The sequence below is a fragment of the Canis lupus genome, chromosome 27 (assembly GCF_048164855.1).
Source record: "Canis lupus baileyi chromosome 27, mCanLup2.hap1, whole genome shotgun sequence".
Classification (NCBI taxonomy): Eukaryota; Metazoa; Chordata; class Mammalia; order Carnivora; family Canidae; genus Canis; species Canis lupus.
Window position 1 is genome coordinate 43,593,245 of NC_132864.1, and position 24,422 is coordinate 43,617,666.

The 24,422-nt window shown below is 38.4% G+C and overlaps 1 protein-coding gene across 1 annotated transcript in view; it reads right to left on the reverse strand.

The window, feature by feature from the left end:
- The window catches only part of PCDH15 (protocadherin related 15), an 876,905-nt gene that overhangs the window by 323,189 nt on the left and 529,294 nt on the right, over positions 1-24,422 (reverse strand). The window contains exons 11-13 of the mRNA XM_072803740.1: positions 19,972-20,178; positions 10,205-10,339; positions 8,500-8,649 (exon numbers count right to left, since the gene is read on the reverse strand). Coding sequence (XP_072659841.1) covers positions 8,500-8,649; positions 10,205-10,339; positions 19,972-20,178 — 492 coding nt within the window. The remainder of the gene's footprint in view (positions 1-8,499; positions 8,650-10,204; positions 10,340-19,971; positions 20,179-24,422) is intronic.

Sequence of the window (24,422 nt, forward strand, 5' to 3'; positions counted from 1 at the left end):
ATTTTTTTTTTTTTGAGTGAATGATTTTTGAGTTAAGTGTGTTAGTTATTTACTTTTGCTTCTCCAAAAGCACGTGAATACCTTCTCATACCATGTTTTCAGCCAGACTGTTCAGTCTCTCAAGAGCCTCCATTGGAGAGATTCTTCTGGATAATCAAGCTAGGAAGCACTATATCCTAGGGATACGAATACACCTGCACTTTAGATGATTAATTTTTAAGTCACTTTAAACTGAAATACGGGTAATTTCCCAACACTCATACACAAATTAAAGAACACTTATTTCACCTGCACCCATTAGTTCCTTTATCCACTTGTTCATTAAACAAAAATTCATAAAAGATTTACTATATACCAGGTGCTGTTCCCCAATATTAAATACAAAGAGTTGTGAAACAAGACAGAAAATAGAGAAACTGACAAAGTCTACACTCCATTTGAGCTTAATTGAGCTTCTTAACTACTAGGAGACACACAATTAAAATTATAATAAATTTTGAAATATGCTATGAAGGAAGATTCAGGATGCTCCGGGATAACAGATGGCGTATAATTTAGGAAGGGGGTCCTGGAAGGCTTCTTTGAGGAGGTGACATTTAAACTGAGATCTTAGTGATGAAAAGCATGTGAACTGAGCAGACACATTAAAAGAGCAAGATAAAGGCACTTTGCAAGAAGGAAATTGGACAGTAATAGCAGACTGGTCATGCAGGGTAGTGACTGGGCCTTATTCTTATAGCCGTGGAAGATTGCTGAAAGCACCAGCACGGAAATTATTGCTTTACCCTCCAATTTACAAGAGTCCTGGGGCTGCTGAATGGAGACGCAGGAAAGAGGAGATACACATGGAGCCCAAAGGAGGGTAGTGCTTGGTCCCAGCAAGAGCTGATGGCAGCTGACGGGAGGATGACTCAGTGGGAAGAGACTCCAGTAGATGCGCTCGGTTGGTACAGAAGGAGAAATCAGTGGACTTGGCAGTTGCTTGAGAGGAGAGGTCAGTGAGACTGTGTTAGGAGTAACTCTGGTTTCAACCTGAGCAACTACATGGAAGGTGTTGTTTTGTCACTGGTGGGAAGTGTCATCCCCATGAACAAACTACAGATGGTGTGACAGCGTTTCAAATTTACCACGAGCGAGTGACTGACATACATTCAGAATGCTTTCATTCTTTTTTTTTTTAATTTATTATTGTTTTTTTATATGCTTTCATTCTAATGCAAGTGGTTTTGGGTAAGAGATCGGATGGTCCTTGGTAACATTAAATTATTTCAAATATCAGAAATAAAGGAAAATTATGTAGAATGTAAAAATATACTTACATTTCTGTACAGTTTGCTCATCAAATCATTACCTGGGATTTGCTGAAATACTAAATTCCACCAGGACTTGAAATAAATATAACCCTCCCTCAGACTTGAGTCATGATAGTCTAAACAGTGAACATTCATCATTTTACATAAAATAAATAGTCAAAAGGCCTCAAAATACTACATGTTTTTTTTTCCCTAATTTTGTTTATAATGCTGGAAATAATAAGAAGTAATCTTATTATATAATTTTACATGTAGTCTATGTGTCCTCCGCAGAGTACTAGCCAATACACAGGACACACAAGGATATACACAGATAAGGCAGTAAAGGTTATTAATAATCATAAGTGGTTTTATATAATCCATGAGAATAGTTTGATAATAATAACTAGATAACATTTATATGCAATGTATTTGCAAAGTGCACATTTTGTAACAGTACACAAAACTGATTTAATACTCAGAAAACCTTTGTGAAGCTGGTACTGTAGTTATGACCTTTTTGAGGATTAAAGAACCTTCGTAGAGATGACTAAGCTATTTGTCCAGAGTCACATCAAGGCACACAGCGGCTGAAGGGGAAACAGCTTGTCTCTGGATCCACATTCCATCATCCTTACCTTGGATTCAACGTCATCTCTGCCACTTCTACAGTTTGTGATTTTGGACCAACAATTTATCAGTGCATTAAGTCAAATTCTTTATAAAATTGGGGTGTGAACGAGAAATAGTTTCAGAGTTATTTCCAGCTGTACTGCCCCATGACCTATGACACAGCCTAAGTAAGAGAAGTGGATCAGTGTTGAGTGTCTTCCATCTGAAGAGCAGGAAAGGTGTAGCCTGGCTGCAGCCTGGAGTTAGGGAGAGACCCCCGGGGGTAATTCTGTATGACAGGGGGCGTTCTTAAGCCCAACAGAAGGCATTTCCAGAATGAGACTTTTTCTACACTGATGGAGAGAGTATTGAGGGGATAAATTCCACGGCTATTTGGTAAACCCCCACCACTGGAAGTGACTGTACCCAGCACTGGTGGTTAGACGACATTAAGAGTTCCCACCCTATGGGAATTTACAGGTCGGCAGGGTAGACAGACACCTAAGAGCTTAGTGCAATGCAGGGCATGGTAAAACGTGTGCCAGATAAGAGCTGCTCGCTGGATATGTGGGACGATGATAGAGGGAACAGTTACTTCTGATTTGCTAGGAAACTGAAGGCTTTATTTAAAAAGTAGCATTTGAGTGGTTGTTGAGGAATGAAAAAAAAGAGATATAATTTATTTATTTTTTTAAAGATGTATTTTTTGCATTTTGAGAGAGGCAGAGTGGGGGTAGGGTCAGAGGGAGAGGCAGAGAGAGAATCTCAAGCAGTCTACATGCCCTTTGTGGAGCCCAATGTGGGGCTCGATCCCACGACCCATGAAATCATGACCTGAGCTGAAACCAAGAGCCGGACACTCAACAGACAGAGCCCCTTCAGCCATCCCACCCCCACTGCAAAGATATAATGCAGACCAAATCTTGAGACTTGAAAGAGATGTCAATAGGCACAGAGTGGGAAGGGATGCTCCCATGCTGCAGTTAAAGAAAAGGAATCTCAAAGTCGATTACGGGGAGGGACGTAACAGGAGGTGAAATAAGTATTTGAGGTATTACAGAGAGGTTCTTCAGGGCACCTGTAGAAATGGGGCCGTTCCTCAGGTAAGGTTGCCAGGAGGATGAGGGCCTGTCCTGACAAGGGCTGTGGAGTACGCACCAGGGTCTGTGTGATGGGACATCTGTGGAAATGGGGTTGTGGTCAGAGTGCACTATGCAGCCCAGTTCCCGGCAGGGCACAGACATAGAAAAAGAAATGATACATCTGGAGGAAATAGTGATTTCAACACCTGGACAGTCACCTGGGTACTGGCAGGTAAAGGACGGGGATGAAAAACAGGATTCTGAGGATGCTGCTGCTAAAGTCTGTGGGGTCTTCGATTAACTGGGCCCTTCCCAACACAGCAGCCTCTGACGGAGACAGGATACATCTATCTGTGTTGGATGAAAGATAATGGATTAGCTCATCTATGTTGGAGTACGTCCAGTTCAAAGTGCCTATCTGAAACCTGCACCGCCACATACAACAGATACTTGTGATGCCAGCTGGGTGTTCAGGTCGCTCCAGGGCATTTCACTTGGGGAGACATGAGTATACATAGAGGTAAATGGTAATGACTCAAAACATGGAAATACATGAAACAGAGAACGGCGTATTGATTTTTGGAGCATGTTAATACTTAAAAGAGAACGAGAAGTGAACCAAGGTCCAGCAACAAAGTCCCTTAGTCACCAGGGAGGTATGATCAGAACCAGTTTTCCATAAAATGGTACAGACCAGGGGTGCCTGAGTGGCTCAGTTGGCCAAGCATCTGCCTTTGGCTCAGGTCATGATCTCAGGGTCCTGGGATCGAGTCTACACATAGGGCTCCCTGTTCAGCGGAGAGTCTGCTTCTCCCTTTGCCCGCCCCCTCCCCCATTCTCTCTCTCTGTCTTACCTATCTTTCAAATAAATAAATAAAATCTTTTAAAAAATGGTACAGATGAGAGTTCTACTACCTAGATAAAAAAGTGCGAAATGCTTTTGTGTTGGACAATTAAAGAGAGACTCATCAGATTTATGATTTTGTATGATTCTCATGGTTTGATGTGAGTAAAATAATAGAGTAATAATTAATAATATTAAAGTAATAAATTAATAAATTCTCTAAGTGTATCAAATTAAAGTGCCTAAATGTACGAGACTGGGACAGCAGCATGAGGTCTTGCCTGGGAGGAGTGTTACACCAGTACGTGGGGAGACCTCAGGGTGTTTGATTGATTGATTGATTGATTGATTGATTTTTACCTCAGGGTGTTTATAGGCCAAGAAGACAGAGTAAGTAGAGACGAGGACTTTGCTGCAGGGAAAGAAGTGGAAGGAAATGGATTATTAGTAGAGCCCAGGTGATGGTGAGGGGAGGGGGATGATTTTAAAGAAGTGAAGAGGAGTAAGACATGGGACAGAAGGTAGGGCGTGAGAATGAGAAGAATGGAAGGAGGTGAGGTAAGAGTCCAACGACTCAGCTCCATGCAAGGCTCCCATCTTAATAATTAGGAATTCCAATCCAAGGTAGGAAATAGCGATAAGGTTAAAGATGAGTTTTCTCAAATCTGGCCATGCATTAGAGCTGCTTTGTTCTGTTAGGTAAAATCTCCCTATGTGGAGCTACTATAAGTAGCCAGATTGCTTAAAGAAAAACATGTCAAAAAAAAAAAAAGAAAAGAAAAAAGAAAAACATGGCCTAATGGAAGCATCTCTATTTTCAAAGGCTGCTCAGGTAAATCTCTATTAAATTAGGATGAAGAACACTGATTTGGGGCATCTGGGGGACTCAGTTGGTGAAGCATCTGCCTTTGGCTTAGGTCATGATCACAGGGTCCTAGGATTGAGCCCCAAGTTGAGCTCCTTGCTAAGGGGTGAGTCTCCTTCTCTCTCTCCCTCTCTAAGTCTGTCAAATAAATAAATAAAAATCTTTGAAAAAGGAATACAGATTTATGAAAATTGTAAGAGTTTAGGTGCAACATTGATGGAGTGTGGACTGGGTTGTTAGCTATTGATATGAAAATCTACATCTTCAAAATATTAAAACTGTACATCAACATCTATGTCTTTTATTTTTTTTTTTTTTTTTTTTTTTTTTTTTTTTTTTTTTTTTTTTTTTTTTTTTACTTTCATTTTTTTTTATTGGTGTTCAATTTACAAACATACAGAATAACACCCAGTGCCCGTCACCCATTCACTCCCACCCCCCGCCCTCCTCCCCTTCTACCGCCCCTAGTTCGTTTCCCAGAGTTAGCAGTCTTTACGTTCTGTCTCCCTTTCTGATATTTCCCACACATTTCTTCTCCCTTCCCTTATTTTCCCTTTCACTATTATTTATATTCCCCAAATGAATGAGAACATATAATGTTTGTCCTTCTCCGACTGACTTACTTCACTCAGCATAATACCCTCCAGTTCCATCCACGTTGAAGCAAATGGTGGGTATTTGTCATTTCTAATAGCTGAGTAATATTCCATTGTATACATAAACCACATCTTCTTTATCCATTCATCTTTCGTTGGACACCGAGGCTCCTTCCACAACATCTATGTCTTTTATATAGAGCAATTAGTTTTTTGAGAAAACCAGCAATGTGTGAAATAAGACGTAGGAAAATAGAGCATGATACCCATGAGCGTCAACCTGTAGGATTTCATTGATGGTGTACAAGTCAGTCTTTTATGCAAAAAATATACCAATAATCTGATTACATTTAATTTCCAGCTACGAAAGACACAGATGCTGTTTTAGGGCCCTGCCCCTCCTGGTGTCGCTCATGGACGTGTATACCACAACCATTCTGTTCCTACAGACAACACTCGGGCATGGGAGCTATAAAGTCAGAGGACCAATTAATAACCTGGTTACTCACATCTTTATGACCAACTTCTTACAGGCTCCTCCTTACAACTAGGGGGAGGACTCAAATGGTTGAGTATGTCCTTCCATCAGACCGAGAAAGGCTCGGGGCCACGTTGGAATGATAGATGAAAAATGATCCGATTAAAATATACTTAAAAAAATTAAAAAAAAAAATAAATAAATAAAATAAAATATACTTAAAATAGGGACGCCTGGGTGGCTCCGTGGTTGAGCATCTGCCTTTAGCTCAGGGTATGATCCCGGGGTCTTGGGATCGAGTCCCACATCAGGGGACTGCTTCTCCCTCTGCTTGTGTCTCTGCCTCTCTCTCTGTGTCTCTCGTGAATAAATAAATAAATAAATGAATCTTTAAAGAAATAAAATATCCTTAAAATCAGTTATCTGAGGCACTCTCTGCTGGAGAGTGCTTCCTGTCGCTTTGGCTTCTAATATTCTTACTATTTTTGACATAAGAATACTAACCAAAGTAAGCTAGGTGATCTTGGGGTCTGTGGGGAAAGGCAGGGCTGGTGAGGGCTGGGGTGGAGGCAACTCCGAACTTATTTCGTGGCTCTTACAAGGCAGGTGCTGGTCACAGTTCTAAATCATTTTGCTTTGTTGACCAACTTTTCTCTCAATGGGAAATCTATCTCTTTTTATTTCTAGGCCCTTGGAGGGTATTTTATAGGCACATCACTCTGTAACCACATAGTGGGAAAAACATTTGAAATACTAATTATAAGGCTCCATTTCTTGGTGCTTAAATAATTTTTAAAAATAGAGCCATATAGATGCAAACAGCACTCTATCTTCATAATCTGCATGGTTCAGGGAGAGATATAAACTATGAATCTTTAAAGGCAAGGGGAGATTATTTTACAAAGAAATACATAAGGGAAATTAACTTTTGCAGGCTGAAAATGCCAGAAATAAGCTTTTGATCCCCCAAGGCAAACATTTTTTGAGGTACGGTTCCACCATATAATTGCTATCGTTTTCTTAGTTACACTTTCTAGTTCCCTGCTGGCTGTTTGTGTGTACGTGTGTGTGTGTGTGTGTATAAATACATAAACATACCTTTATTTTCAATTATGTTATTACAGAGATGAGAATCAGGTCTAATTAAATAAGAACATGACAAGGATTGTCATTCCTTTATCTGTATAAACTGTAATTTTGCTGCCTATGTAGTAAGTGCCTCGGTAAAGATAAATGTAGCTCTCTAGGTCGACCAATTGACCAGAAATAAAGTCCAATAGGGTTATGCCTTCTTGTTCATTTATATCTGCTTGTCTGTGAGTCACCCCCTGTCACCCCCTGTCATCCTCGAATAAACATTTATTAAGCCTCTACTATATTGAGTATGTACTATATGCTAGGCACCGTAGGTACGGATGCTGTGGATGCAGAAATAAACTAATTAGAGTTCTGCCCTCAAGACAAGTGGTTGAAAGGGTGGATTCCATTGGTGTGAGACATGCCACAAGCAAAGTAGGAGTGAAACGTAGCGTGGCTTTTCCCCCACTACCCCATATGGCTGACAGTGTTCACGCATGCAAGTACGTACAGGCAAATTTCCGGTCTTTGGATAACCTTTTTTAAAATCCTATCTGATGATATAATGCAATTATTAAATAATATATGGCATATAACTTAGTAATAATTTGGAGCTATTCAAATATTCTAAAGGCATAGAGACTCATAGCTTTCCTAGCCTGAAAGTAACTTAAAATTATTGAGTCTGACTCACAGATGTAGAGGATAATCTACGCCAGTGGTCTCTATATGACTGGACAACTGAAACTCTTGGGGTTTGTTTTTCTGTCAATAACCTACATATCACTTGTAGAGCTTCCAATCCAGGAAAGCTGAAGTGAAAACTTGATAACTTGATTACATTTCTTTTTTTTTTTTTTTTAATTGCATTTCTAAACAGCTCCTTAGATAATTCTGAAGTACAGCCAGTTTGGAAAGGACTAGACTCAACTATTCTCCAGATTTCTAAAAAAACCCTCAAGGAAGAATATTATGACTTCTGTATGACTTATACTCAAAATACATTTAAAAAAACATTTTTAAGATAATGTACTAATGTAAATATACTAAATACACAGTGAATATTAAAAATAAGACAAATCAAGGAGAAAGATTTTGGCTGATTTCTGTGTTTTCAAAGACACTATTTATTCTGTCATTCTAATTTTCGTTGTTGAAACGATCTGTTTTTGTCCCAATAACCGCTAACAGGTTTATCCATCAATTTATTAAGGGAGTCTTCTATCTTTATCAGCAAGGGAAATTTAATCCCTATTTACAGATGTTCAAGATAATTTGAAGTTTTATTTTATTTTTTTGATAATTTGAAGTTTTAAACTATATGTCTAATACCTGAAACTTCAGTAGGTTAAATATATTATTATATTAATTAATGGCATATATTGGATATATTAAATCTTAAAAAATCAAGTATTGACTGGTCAAGTAGCTATGTTGACATCTAATGATGAGTTAATTCTACTTTCAAGTGCATATAAATGCATTTTAATTTGAAAAGTTGACATCAAGCTAGAGCTTTCTAAGCTAAATTATGCCATCTCAAGAGTTTGAAGTTCATTTTCATTTCTTTAGCATTTGCTTGACCTATGTGCTGTAAAATGCCCATGGAAGTAACTGCTTTGCGCATATCCTCATCACACACAGGGGGGTTACCTGTATGACACTGTCGCCAGGGCTCATGTCGGTATAAACATAGACATCGTAGGATATTTCAGGGAAGGTTGGAGTGTTATCATTTGCATCCATCACTCGAATATTGACGATAACTGGCTCGCTCTCTTGCACACCATCAAATGCTGTTATCTTTGAGGATAGAAAAATACATGTAATCGAGAAGTCATGCAAATACAAGCAGTGCAGAATTCAGTCTTATGATTTAAGACACTTCTTATATATAATTTCAGTTGGAATGGGTTCCAAAATGTTTTGTTGATAAGGAGATAAACCTACAACAGTACATATAAGCAAAGTATTTTAACGTGTTGAGAAGCAATTGCAGAGGATTCTGGTTTATTTTTAATGAATTCAATTCTAAGCACATTTTAAATAAACAGATATATAAAAATGTCTTATAGGCTTGGAATGGGCTGGTAACATTGCTGATTCTTAGGAGTTAACTACTATTTAATTTTTTAAAGTTAATAGGAAAATATTCTTCACTTTTCCATATTTTGCATATGATGCCATAGATGCTTCTATAGCCAACATGCTTGTATCACTCAAGAAAGTTGGTGCCTTACAGGTGTAATGTATTTTTCTGGTACACAAAATGACATTTTTTTTTAAATGACAATTTTTAAAGGATTTATTGCCGTTAGCTGATAGTGATGCCTTAATTACATCATTAACATTTTAGGAAGGCTTGACCAACCATATCAATGAATGCTATAACACCACCATCTCTGTTCTGAATGACTTCTGAAATCCACTCTGTATCTGTTTTAATTGTCACGTAGGGTTTCTGGAAGCTCTGGCCCTGCTCTGTTAGGTTCTTCAGAAAGAAATCCTATGTCCCACAATCTGTGTGTTCCCAATAGTTCATTTTTCTCTTATATCTGAATAAAATCTAGTTCAGAAATTTGGATAACAAAACCTTCTTTTTATCTGTATTCACCTCTCAACCTAAAGAGTCATTCATAGAGATAGATAGATAGATAGATAGATAGATAGATAGATAGATAGATATAGATGATAGATTTTTTTATTTTATGATAATTATTTACAATCACAGGTTTAATAATCTCTCCTCACCCTTTTTTTTTTTTTCTTGATTAACCTAAACTAGGATCTCTCCATCAGATGATTGTTTGTTTGGGGGGCATCCTGTGTATTATAAGATGGATAGCATCATCCTTGATGTATACCTCTCAGATGCCAATAGCAGCCCCTCACAGTAGTGATGGCCAAAATATCTGCAGACATTACCAAGTGTTGTGGGTTGGGTGCAGAGAAGTGGAGAACTCCTCGCCTAACTCAAGGACAAAATTGAAAATGGAATAACAAAACAAAACATATTAAATAAGATAAGAGGAAATAATTCTTTACTTATGGATTCTATTTGGTAATATCTCAATTTAAGTTAATTACAAGTGGATGGTGAAAAATGAAACTCTCATTTTCCTGTTTCCATCTTGAAAATGGTCTTTCTTCTGGAATAACACAGCTACAGAAACTTATAAAACAAAAGAAGGAAAAATACATGTGAAGAATTTTATCATTGAGATTCTCAATTCTCAATCACTTGAAAATATCGCATTTTTCCTCTTAGATCATTGACGTCTTCAGCTTAAACAGGTAACTCCTTCTATTACACACACACACACACACACACACGCACATAAATATGAAATCTTTTTACCGAAAAAGTGTATGTTTGCTGTTCTTCCCTGTCCACTGGCTGAAGTAAGGTGAGGTAGCGAGTGATGCCAGTCTGCGTGACGGTGAAGACTGATGTATAATCATTCAGAAAAAGGTGAAGCTCTGGGTCTTTTGTCTTTGAAAAAAAATGTCATTATTATTTAAAATGTTGAATAAATAATGCGGATATTAGTTCATTAACTGGAAATTAATTTTGTAAATCTATAACAAAACTATACATGACTGTAATTAGAATTTCCAAAGACAAGATAGGTTTCACTAGACATGTACTCATCTCTGAACTAAATTATGCAAAGACGATGACTCCTTTTGTGGAAAACATCATAGTGGAATAAGTACAAGTATAATTAATGTGAATAAAAGGAAAAGAATAGATAGCAATCCAACTGAACATATTCTTCTTGCTTATTTAATATCAATATTCTCCAGAAATTCATTCATTAATTGTGAATAAAAGGGAAAGAATAGATAGCAATCCAATCGAACATATTATTTTTGCTTATTTAATATCACTATTCAAGAATCAATATTCTTCAGTAATAAGAAACAAATGCAAGAAAAGAACATTAGAGCCCAAAATTTTAGCTGTAGGATTGTTCAACTACTTCATTTGTAGTAATAAACTTCACATATGCATATCACTATTCTGTTCTCACATTTAATGTAAAATAGAAATAAAATTGGTTATGTATAATTCATTGCCTATAAATATCATGCTTGCTTCTTCTTATTTTTAATGCTGTAAAGACTCTCCAAAGGGAAACATAATGTTTATTTTAATTTAAAAATTTCAGATGATTAGATTGAAGATACATGAATTGGCTGCATTGTGTCTGATAAGAGTTCAGAAAAATGACACAGGCATAAAGAAGAAATGATTGCAAAAGTTCAAAACAGAGATGATTGACAAAGCACTGGAAACCCTTCCCAGTCTGACTGAAAGAGGAGACATTTATCTCTGCATTTTAGAGAAAGAACAAGGACATAAGTGGGGAGGCATGGGCTGGTGTCTGGTGGTGGGGTAAGAAGGCAGGTAGGCAAAGAAAAGAGCTGGAGTGAGAGAACTACAGATGAGGCTTTATGAAAACAACAGCAGCAGACATGACACAGGGAGGTGAGGTGTGTCTTTCAATTTTGGCAACTATCAAACTGTGCATTAAGAGGGATGGAGATACCAGTACAGATGATAGCTACTCATGTGCTGAGTGCAGCATAACGTTCAGAGAAGGCGAATCACTACATCACACACCTGAAACTCATGTCACAGTGCATGTCCATGAAACTCAAATGAAAATATATATATATATATATATATATATATATATATATATATATATATATCATGCTTAGGTTAGTGTGCAATGTAATTTCTTATAGATTACTTTTCTGAAATCAGGGGCTGAGAGCAGAGTATAGAGTCTGTTGTTAAGGGATAAAGACACGTTAATTTGATTTAAAAAACTTAGAACCCACATTTAAACAATTTCCATGTGAAAATGAGAAAGTTGAACTGTGTCCTACTATATTAAAAGGTGGGCATGATTTGATCCACGGATACTCTATTCTCTACATTTTTTGAAGACTCAATATGTGTATATTTCAAGTAACTTTGGGATGAATGGTTTCATTTGAACTGAACACAAGTTCTGGATTTGCAATATCTCATTAGGAGATAGGCACTTAGCTATGTTATTGTAGCTTCTATGTCCATAATTATTATTATTATTTTTTTAATATTTTATTTATTTATGACAGATACAGAGAGAGAGAGAGGCAGAGACACAGGCAGAGGGAGAAGCAGGCTCCATGCACCGGGAGCCCGATGTGGGATTCGATCCCGGGTGTCCAGGATCACACCCTGGGGCAAAGGCAGGCGCCAAACCGCTGCGCCACCCAGGGATCCCTATGTCCTTAATTATGATGTAAGTCCAGTATGTGCCACCTATTGATCCTGGAACAATAAAATTAATACTATATATAATAATTTCCATTGGTCTCTTTATTATAAAATAATCAAAGTCGTTAAGAGTTGTGAAAAGGCAGAGGCTTTACATGGATACTTTCAAATAGGAACCTCAGACTCCATGTCAATGTCGTGACCCCAATTTCTCAGCATGGCTAGGTGGTGGGGTGCTTTGATAATTAAGTATATTAGTTAATAAAAAGTTAAATTATTTATTTTAAAAAGTAGATTAAATGCAAATAATTCAATATATGATGAAACACATTTTGAGGTTTCTTCTCACTGTGTACTTTAAAGTCAATTGCAATAAAATCCAATGATCACTTTTAAATGATCAAAAAAGTGAGAATGCAGCTTCAATTAACAACAATAAAAAAAAAAAGCTAAGTGTGAGTGTTTTTCATTTATTAGTGTTTATCTTTGACTTTACCAACAAAGGTAAAATCATGAGTCTGTTAAATTCATATATTTTTCCTATTCTCTGAATGTACCAACAGTGGTGCCAAAGAGAAGCTTCCTTTACTCAAATCTTCGCACAACCAGTAATCCAAGATAAGCAAGATCAGTTATGTGACTTTGTATATCAAATATTGACTTCTTTCCCTTTATTCAAGACCTTTGGTCATTCTCTACTTTCTTCATAACTCATAGTCTCTCAATTTCCTTTCTTCCTTTCAACTGTAACCTTTGTTAGTAAATGTGTTAGGTCTATTCATCCGTATGCTCACCACGTGTTGTAGGCATTTTTTATTTAATGTCAGGAGTAAGACTGCAATGAATGTTGAGTTGTGAACCAGCATGTGCATACGTGATCCTGTACAATACGGTTGTATCACAAACAACACTGTTGGTTTCCCCAGTTTATCAAAGCCACAAGATTTTCACTGCCAAATGCTTCCCATTTGAAGATGACATACATACCAGGACTTCAGAAAGAGACAGAAATATTAAATACCTTTCAATAACCTAACTGTCTCCACTTCAAGTCTTGTTGTAACTATTAGCTAGAGTCTAAAATAGCACTTTCCAGACATGCAGATGATTTTTTGTAAAAATACAACATAATACATAATGCTACGATTATCCATAGCATTTTACAGCCCATTCTAATCCACCCTGCTTAGTTAATCTGATTCAATTTTAACTTGTGACTATTATGAACACTACATGAAGTATCTTTTTAAAATCTATATATTGGATATGTAGATGCCATTGGTGAATATCTGGATATTTCTCTGAGGACAAGCATTTAAGGATGCAGATTTGGAAATACTCAGCCAGTTATTACTCGAGGCTTAATACCTTGGATTTATTTCTCAGGTGTTATTTTATTAGTTACTATTTATTTTAGTTTCAGGTGTGGCATGTTATGAGTGTAAATGGATAAATACATCTCTGGCTTACTATTCTGACAGAGATAGTAGATTTTATGTTGTCCTTATGTCTATAAATTTGTTTAAAAACATTGCTTTTTTTTAAAAATCAGTACATACATGGAAGGCTGAATAATAAATGTTCTTCTTCCATTTGACAAGTGGTAATGTTATTTTTATCTAAGGTATACATTCAGTACATACCATGAGTACCTCATTTCCTTAATTTGCATCTTATTTTCAGGGTAGGTAAAATAAACTCTGATATTCACTCATAGCACAGAAAAAAAGTAAAGGCAAAAGTAAACGCATATGCAAATGCAAACATAAACAAACGTGAATGTAAAATCAAAAATCAAAAAATCCCAACATATAGAAGAAATCCATTCACATATAACAATCAATTGGATTTAAAGCCAATTTTGGAAAAAATAAATAAATAAAAATAAAAATAAAGCCAATTTCGGGTTTTCACCCGGAATCAAAATATTGTATCACACACATAAGTTTACATGCATCCTCGTATATATATGCATATAACACAGAAATGTGTGTATATGTGCACATAGATACGTAAGCATAGCTATGCATATACACATAAAGTGTAACAAGAAGTGACAAAAAATTAATCTCATCTGTCAATTTGAATTGGTTAGCAGTGGTTGTCTTCAGACAACCTTGTTCAGAAAGGTTCAGTTTCACACTTAGAATCTTTTAGACAGACTATAGTGATGAATTATTAACGTCTGTCATAGACTGAAAAAACACTTAACAATGGAATGATCTTAGTTAAAGTTCGCATGCATTTTGGATTCCACACAATTCTTTCTACTCTAACCAATAATACGAGGAACATAAATGTAAATTACATCCACACGCATCATGGATTTAAAGTATTTGTACTTGTCTTTATAAGTGATAACGAAGTAAATGTAGACAAGAAAAAGCGCTAGGAAATGAACCACAGCAATGCACAAAAGAGCAAACAGAAAATAAACACCTATACCTACAGGAACTCCACCCGGTGGAACCTATATGCAAATTTAACATTAAGACAAAAAAGAAAAAAAGTAAGCTTAAATGACCACAAACATACATATGGTGAACAGGTATACACTAGTAAGAAACAAACAAGGAACAACAACAGAATTTTCCAGTATGTGTAAATTAGTAACTTTCTCAAGGTGTATTTTTGTCTTCATATTCCGACATTATATGCATACAATAGCATGACAATATCTATAAGGCGTATAAGCACAGATTATCTTTAAGAATATATTGTTTATTAGACTCAAGGATACCTTATCTCCAAAACATGAGCACTTTATGCAGGGATGGGAACCCAGCGGGAATTATAAGTGACTCACTGCCTTTCTACAAGCCAAGTGGGTAACCTCTGTTGAGTACTATTTATTTATTTATTTATTTATTTATTTATTTATTTATTATTTATAACCAGAATTCCAGAATCAACTTTTAGTAGTTTTGCTACTGAAAGCCTGGGGGATTCAGATATCCTCTTGAAAACCTTGGGCATATCTTGCTCTATAGATCTTCTGAGATATTTTGAGAGTATGAGCTAAAAGTATTGAAAAAATACACAAAAATGGGATTCACTTATATCTCTATGTATAATATATGTATCTACATGGTTTTTTTTAAGATTGTATTTGTTTGTTCATGAGAGACAGATACATAAGCAGAGGGAGAAGTAGGCTCCATGCTGCGAGCCTGATCTGGGACTTGATCCCGGACCCCAGGACCATGACCTGAGCCGAAGGCAAACACTCAACCACTGAGCCACCCAGGTGTCACTATATGTATCTATATGTTGATGTTTATATAACTATAGAAAAGAAAGACTAACACAGATATTTTTTACTTTTTTTTTTTTTTTTACTGTGACCCTTAAGATTCTTTCTGACTCAAAATCTACACCATTAATAACACCACAACTCCCCAATCCCTGCCACTGTGTTTTAAAGCTTTGTCTTACTTTCCACTGAATTGAAGGAAGCAACACAACTAAAGTTTTGGGCAAATAATCCCAATCTGTTCTCTTCTTGGCATGTGCCCGGTGGCATAGCTATTTTGAAGCAACTCAAGAAACTGACTCCTGCGGTGCTGACCTCTCTTTTCACACCCGACACTGAACCTCTATTTCTGTTATAGGACCTTTATGTGGTGACATGTCTCTGCCTTTTTTCTTAAATCCTTTATCCCTATGCTGATTAATCTCACTAATCCTGACACTCGAAACAGCAAGAATTGACCATGTAGTAAAATTCTTGCCTGTGAACAGGGCCTTGGAGTTTCTTTTGTTAATAGAGATCTTTAAATAACCCAGCAATGAACATATTTTACCTTTTAAAAATAAACAGTACTTGGCCTGGAAAAGAGATGATTCAGAAGGACATCAATACATCTTGAAACATATTAATGACTCTTCTACTAATTTATTCTGCATGCTGGCAAATGGAAGTTGTAAGGAACACCGGGTGAGTTGCAAGGTTAGTTTCAACCCGGTGTGATGAAGAACTTTCTAGGAATTAATTGTTGAATGATGGAATGGGCCATATTGTGATACAGTTTAATCAATATCACTGGAAATTTTGATGCATATGTTCGATAAACTCATTCCTTTACTCATGCGTGAGTGCATGAGCTCATTAAATAATCACTAGAACCTACAAAGTTCTGGGAACCGAGTTAGATCCTCAGGATGCAAAAGCGATGAGCTCTTGGCTCTATCCTCCATCTGGGTTCAAAGAGGGACCAAGGCCCCTACGGTAACGTGAGCAGAGCAGTAGAGCAATGCATACTCAGGAGGCTAAAAGTGGTTGCTATACAAGTCGTTGTGATACAAGTAGTTGCTGAAGGTTACAGTGAGGTGAGGAGTTTCAGGAAATGAGGTGGTAGGAATGGTCGGGCATCGAGCGACAGCCAGTCATGCTCTCCTGCAGGGACAGTGAAGTCACACAGGCATGTTAGGCAGATGTGGGAGGCAGACCCCATGAGCCTTGCACAGATCACTGCTAGTGGCTGGGTGAGAATGGGGCTCGAGTAAGAAAAATATATGAGGGAAAGGACATGAAGAGGCAATTCTAGTGGGGGACGAATAGGGTACAGCTAGTAAAGAGAAAAAGAGAGAGTCGGGGAATACTCAGAGGACAAAGCAGGAAGGATGAGAAGGACGTCGGCTATCACCAGCACACGGAAATCATCAACTCCTAGGTTTCAAGATTGAATGGTACAAAGAGGTCTTATGTCCATTCCTGGGAAGTGGGTTTTATGGGAACATTCCACATCATCTGTCAAGTTCGATTGAGCTATGTTTAATATTCTGTGGACTTGGGGCACCGGGGTGGCTCAGTGGTTGAGCATCTGCCTTTGGCTCAGGGCGTGATCCCAGGGTCCCAGCATCGAGGCCCACATCGGGCTCCCCACAGGGAGCCTGCTTCTCCCCCTGCCTGTGTCTCTGCCTCCCTCTCTGTGTCTCTCATGAATAAATAAAAAAAAAAATCTTTTTAAAAATTTTTGTGGACTCGTTTACAGTATGGATACATAGAAGCTGTATCTGTTATTTAGAATCATTTATCAGTAGGAGATTCGAGATCCTGTTCCTTTCTAGACACTTCATGGCACTCACTGTAGCTAAAATTAGGAAGAGGATGGGCCTCAGTAAGAAACCAATGCCACATACACCTTGTTCATTGAAGTGAGTTTTGTGTGAGACGTGTGAAGGGCGCCACTGTCACGTGCATGGGGTCCCCACTCTGCCCATCTCCCAGCCCCAAGAGAAGGAGGAGGCCAAGGAGGCAACCTGTGCTCTCGTATAGCTTTTTGGATCATAGGTGATTGAGCAAAAGGGGCAACTGGTGAAGACGAGCCCATCGGTGTCATACAACTACAGCACAGTAGGGCCTAGAGTCAAACTGGGGGTGTCAGACTCCAAAGCACACACTCCCAAGAACCCCAGCAAGCTGGCCCACCCTGGAAACACTCAGGGCATCTAACGGGCTGACTGGAACAGTCAACTCTGACAGCACCATGCTGATAGTGTTTTCCCAAATGGTGGAACCCTCCCCACCTGCCTCCGAGACACCCTCTAAGTCCCAGCATCCTTTACAAAGTCTCCTAGAATCCATTCTTAAAGTCTTTAAAGTGGATGACAATCCAGAAAAGTTGGAATGTACACAAACAAGCATAGGTTTTAGGATGCCACCATTCACTAATATAAATACATCAAACAAAGTAATAATAATAATAATAATAATAATAGTAATGTAAATATATCAGCAAAATAATGATAATAATAATAATATAAATGCATCAAAGGAGTAAAAACACCTAAATTTTGCAATTCCAGAGAAACCACAGCTGCACTTCTTCTTCAGGATTTAGCCTTTGCTCACCACTCTGTTCAAGAGGGTACGACACAAACCGCTATGATTTTCCAAACTGACTAGTCACTGCTTAGAGTATGATTATGCATTCTCATTTAAAAAAATGAAATATAATCCACACCAAAATTTATGGGACTTCACCAGGCCTATAAAATACAGTAGCTGAGCTTCTATAAAACTTATTAAGGTGGCTCTGAATTTTCTAGCGAGGATTCAGTAAATGAAGACAATTCAGGGGACCCCTGGCCCCCTAAGCCGAGATGGGAAATTGTGGATGGACATGCATTTTTCTGGAAGAGAGTCTGTAGCATTCATCAGCCCTTATCACCGTCAGACCATAGCAAACAGTTAGGGGCTTTCTAGTCTGGTGCTTAAAATCAAGGACTTTGTTTCCCATAGACCTTGGCTCAAGGACCAGCTCCACCATTTATGAATTCTGGGATCACAGGCCTTTAAAACAGCCTCAGTCTCCCCTTTTGCAATATGGGAAATTGCACCTATTTAATGTTTGCTGTGAGACTTAAGGGCATCGGTGCAAGATAAAGCAGTTACTATATTATCCGGCGGGTACTCAGAACTCAGTGACAGCCCCTGTGTAAAATGTGATGAGATGGAAGAGGAGAGACGAAGGAGGGCCGGGCGGGTGGGACGAGAGAAGACAGCAAGCGGAGGCACAAGGCATGTGGACAGAGGACAGTGCACACAGGGCTGTCCCGGCCTCTGCAGAGTGTCACACACCTTTTCCAGGAAGAGGGAAAAAAAAAGTCTGAAAGTTCCCTCTTAATTTACCGGATGGGATGACAAAGCTCCATGTAATGAGATTTGGGGGACACTCAAGAGCGGTGCTGCCCAATTTGACAGGTGAGGACTCACTCTTAGATTAATTAAGTCAAAGGAACGTGACGATCTGGTTCTCAGTCTCGTGTCCCGTCCAGCGCTCCCCGCAGAGGACAGCGTGGGTGCAGAGCCCTTCCACCCCCCAAGACGTCTTATCCCACAGCATCAGGGGAGAGGGAGGAGATGCTGCAGCCGGACTTTTGCAAGACACAGAAATCAAACTCAGAGGAGGCTTGAAAGGGAAGAGATGCGGGGAATTTCTGTGCTGGGTCAATCAAGGGCACCTCTTTAGAGATGAGGACAGGCCTGGGGATCTGGTAACCTGGGCAACAGGACCCCAACGGGACCCTTTTCTGCATGTGTTGGGGGGATCCCTTCCCACCCACAGGCGACAGGCCTGCCCCATGATGCCAGAGAACCTGGCTCCGGGGGTTCTAGAATCATCCCCACTGCTCTAACATGCAATGCCCAAGCCTTCTGGCTCCAATTCCTTGTTTCTCCTTCTCTGGAAGGGCTCTGACTGGCCTGCTGGAGATGTTCTTTCCTCCTTTCACAGCCACAGAGGGAGTGAAGAGGGGAAAGTGCTCTGACCCACCCACCCTGGACCACTTCCACTCACGGAGCTGGTGTCCATCCCACCCTCACGGGTGGGCAACCGTGTGTGCAGGGCACAGAGTCTGAGCATCCGCAGAAGTGTGAGAGGCTCAGCTGCCCCCAAGCGGGTTTTTCCTCGAATAACATAGCATCAGAGAAGTAGACCCATTGTGTAATGGCACGATTATTCCCTATCGGCCACTGTCTAAACACTTTTTAACTCACATTAATAAAAGCAAATGCCCTGCGGGTTTAGCAAACTCTAAATGAAACATTCATTTTCCTCCTTATACCCAGTATCTATAAACCAAAAAAAAAAAAAAAAAAAAAGGTCACTGAATCCAAACATACTTTTCTTTTAGTGTTCTTAAAGTAAAATGAAATTACACCACTAAGATTCTCATTTATAAGACTTATTCAAATAAAAAAAATGAAAAAAAATATAAGACTTATTCACGGGGACTATGTGCTCTAGTCTACAGCTCATGTCACCATGTCTTTGCACAAGTTCATGTTGGCACAGATACAACGTAGACGGTTAACAAAACAAGAGCAAGGTTTATAGTGAACTTACATCTTCTATATCCTTGTCCAGAGCCACGATTCTCAGCGGGGTGGTCAGATTTAGACTGTCGGAGATGGTTGCTCCCACTGGGGCAGATTCCAGGATATAGCCTTGGTAACTGGGCATCGTGAAGTACGGGCTCTGGTTGTTCTCGTCCAGTATTTCGATATGTAGACTGGCGAAGGCAGGGAGCGGGTGACCATTGTCCTGTTCAGCCTAGGAAAGGGTTTTCACAAAAGTTAAAAAGTGGTATGTTATTGGGTCCTCCTGGAGCGGCACTGTTCATACTATATATGAGGATTCGCTCTTGAACTGGTGTCATTTCAGAAAGAAGAGATGCTTTATTTTTATTTTATTTTATTTATTTATTTATTTATTTTTAGAAGAGATGCTTTAGAGTGGAGGGGTTCAGAGCCCTTAGAAAGTGTAAATGAAAAAAAAAAAAAAAAAAAGAAAAGAAAGCGTAAATGAAGAAGAGAAAGTCCAGAGAGGTTTCATCAAATTTTTGGTCTCCTGTCCTAAAACTTGTTTTTTTTGTCCTAAAACTTAACATAAATATATATATATATATACAAAAAATACTAATCACTGCAGTGAGTTACTGCATCTGCCATGGTATGTTGTTAGAAGAGATAACTGTGGGGCAACCACAGTGGCTAGCCAACCTAGGTGGCTCAGGGGTTGAGCATCGGCCTTTGGCCCAGGGCGTAATTCCGAGGTCCTGGGATCGAGTCCCTCATCGGGCTTCCTGCGTGGAGCCTGCTTCTCCCTCTGCCTGTGTCTCTGCCTCTCTCTCTATGTCTCTCATGAATAAATAAAAATAAATAAATAAATAAATAAATAAATAAATAAATAAATAAAAAGTTAACTGTGCTTTCATACAGGTAGACAGAAAACCAAGAAAAAAAAAGATATTTAGTAAATTGCTGATAAAATATATAAGTAAAACAGAAAAAGATTTATACTTAAGGCATTATACTTACTTTATTCTCCTCTGTGTCTTCTCTACATTAATGATCAAATCCCCAAATAATTCATAATTTCACATAAAGTTAACAGATTAAGGCCACATTTCTGCCCATGGAAAGTCCTCAAAAGCATCATATAAGGGACAAATACATTTCAATGAAATATTTTTAGTGGCTGAAGAATTTCGATTGTTATTTAATTATATTCAAGTAAAATTAGTATTTCATGTCCAGGAAATATGTCTGTTTTCTTTATTTTTTTTTCCTCTTCAGTTTATTTTTTCTTAATTTTTAAAAATTTTTAAAATATTTATTTATTTATTCGTGATAGACAGAGAGAGAGAGAGGCAGAGACACAGGCAGAGGGAGAAGCAGGCTCCATGCAGGGATCCCGATGTGGGACTCGATCCCGGGTCTCCAGGATCGCGCCCTGGGCCAAAGGCAGGAGCTAAACCGCTGAGCCACCCAGGGATCCCCTCCTCTTCAGTTTAAAAATTGATGGCAATTTATATTTCCAATGCATTTTCTTTCCATGACCAGACAGTCATTTTGGGAATTGGGAAACACCAACACTTGACTTTCTGTTTTATTAAGAAAATGTACCTTATTCTACAGCAACCCAAAAGTTTCACATAAGGGAAGATTTCATCACAATTGACTTCTAGAAAATTTCCTCCAAATGTTAGGAGAAACCTTGACACAATGCAATAGAATGCTTATCTATTGAAATAGATTCGAATTCCCTGCTGTCAATTTTTATTGATAAGTTTTTCCCACTAGCTGTATTTTGAAATCAAGTTCAAGTGCAAGTTAAATATTTTATATTCAGTACCAGGGTGCTTTCCTGGCTGAAATAGTAACATTTTGGCCATGAAAGTTTTTGAGTAGTTTGGAGAGGTATCTCTGATTTTTCATTCCAGAGGCAAAATCTTGGGCTTTCTAGAAGATAATTGCACACTTTCCTTTGATTGTAATTTAGCATTTTCACCAACTAAGAGGGTAAGTAACAAATCACAGTGATGTTTGGCAGTACTGGTAACTTCGGACCAAGAAAAACCACAATATTTTTTCACTTCATGTTATTATTCATGTCAAAGATATTCCGAAATATCATTTCTGGTAATCACCAATCCGAAATTATGGTCATCCATAAATATAACTGTAAAATTATGTTATTTAAAGCATTTTTGAAAACTACCTATTTTTTTATTTTTGTTTTTTAATATTCTTTTTTTTAAAGATTTTAATTTTTTATTCATGAGAGGCACAGAGAGAGAGAGAGAGGCAGAGACACAGGCAGAGGGAGAAGCAAGCTCCATGTGGGGATCCCGATGCAGGACTCGATCCGGGTCTCCAGGATCACATCCCGGGCTGAAAGTGGCACTAAACCGCTGAGCCACCAGGGCTGACCATTTTTTTTGATATTCTAATAACTACTGAACGCATTAGATTCTCTTTATCATGTCAGGCCATTTATTTTATGCATTTGAAGGGTTTTTTTTTTTTTTTTTGCATTTGAGTTTTTTGTTTGTTTTTGATTTTTGTTTTTGTTTTTGTTTTTTTTGCATTTGAGTTTTGTTTTTGTTTGTTTGGTTTTTGTTTTTGTTTTTTGTTTTTGCATTTGAGTTTTCTTTGGGAACAATCTAATCTGCCAGGCACAAAATGTTTATGAGGCCCGCTCCACACTAAAAACAATCCTGAGATAATACGAAGCCTTTTCTGGAATTCTGTATTCTTCTCGCACATAAGCATACGTGCTCCTGGCACCATGGGTAGCTCCCTTCTGCATCCAGGGACTGTGATTAATTTGTGCTGAGCCAGGGACCCTCTTCCGCACACAGCAGGCTTCTTGCACGCAGCTGATTGGGGTGAGAGGTACAGTCTATGACCAGAAAATATTGCTTTTATACCGCATGGAACTAACCGGTCCGCATGGGGTTCCCACCTGGCAACTGTGACCTGGTGAAAGCAGTTCATACATGCAAGTCATCCTGAATAGGACCTTTTCTCTCTCTTTTTATTTGCTAATTATTCCAAAAGCCATCATGGCATATCCTGGGCATACCGGTGACATCATGAAAAGTCACAAAAATCCATACTTCGCCCCATCCTTCCCCCAGTGAACACACACAGACACACAATTCATGGGTGGCAAGGGGGGGAAACAAAGAGCTAACTCTCTTTTTATTTATTTATTTATTTATATTTTTATTTTTATTTATTTTTATATTTTTATTTTTATTTTTATTTTTATTTTTATTTTTATTTTTATTTATTTTTTTACAAAGAGCCAAATCTTATAACAGGGAAAGAAGCTTATGTTTTACATTCAGCTCAGAGCTTGTTACTTTTATGGCCATCTGTGAAGCCAGGGAAAAACGTGCATTATTTGCATGATGAAAACAAAGTGGCCCAAAGAAAAGGAAATAAAACTCAAATTAGATCTAGGGGGAACAGTCCAATTCCATCTTTATTTAAACAGAATGTGTAAAGATCTGCTTTGACCCTCACATGAGTTCGTTGTTAATACAGCTGGTATTTTGGGGTTGCTACTATGGACTTCGCCCAATTTCAGTGTTTCTGGTGCGTTCGCCACGAGTCTGTCTCCAACGTCCACATGCTTAACCTCGACCCTATTCTGGGTACCCCTCTCTAAATGCAAAAACATACACTTTTGTGCCGATGGAGAAGCAAAAGGATTAGTTTCAAGTTCAAGGCCACATCACCTGTAAGAAACAGCCAGAGAAGCACCCAACCTCAGGTGTCTTGATTTAGGAGAGGCTACCCAGGGAAATCCACCACATGTTTCTCTAATTCAGAGAATGCAAATGAACATCCAAGTGTAAGACGGATGGAAGAAATTAGTGGCAGGAAAGAATATTAATAACGTCGATACTCCAGATTAATTACACTTAAAATATGGCACTTAACACAAATTAATACTATTACCCTTGGTGCTCTGCGGGGAGACCATGCATCAAACCTGCCATCCGAACCTCTCTTCTTCTCTCCAATATGAATAGGAATTCTCAAAAAATCTGACTTATCCTGTCCCCCTGTAATCAGTAGTGAGTGCGATGAGAAGCACAAAGGAGCAGGTCAAGCGACACGAGGTGGTGTTTTTAAAAAACTCATTTAATCCCATAAAAATAACTTTATTTCTATCCACAGAGTAGTTCCAAGTTCATGTTTAACTTGTTAAACATTATATTTAAAAGCCAGGTTTTGTTTGGAGAATTTCTGGGCATGAGGCCCACTTTCAGTAATGCGACTGAAAGCCGAGAAAGCCAAAAGCAGAAGAAAAATATACCATTTAGTCACTTCCGAGGGCAAAACACTGAAAGAGACAAACTACTCCGTTTTCAGCATTAAAACAAGCAAGTGTGGATAACCCCACAGCTCCCTGCACCAGAGGACGGAGAATCCGAACAACCCTTCCTGCCCGGCCAGGGGAGAGCGGCTTCACGGATCCCACCATCGCTGATAGGAACC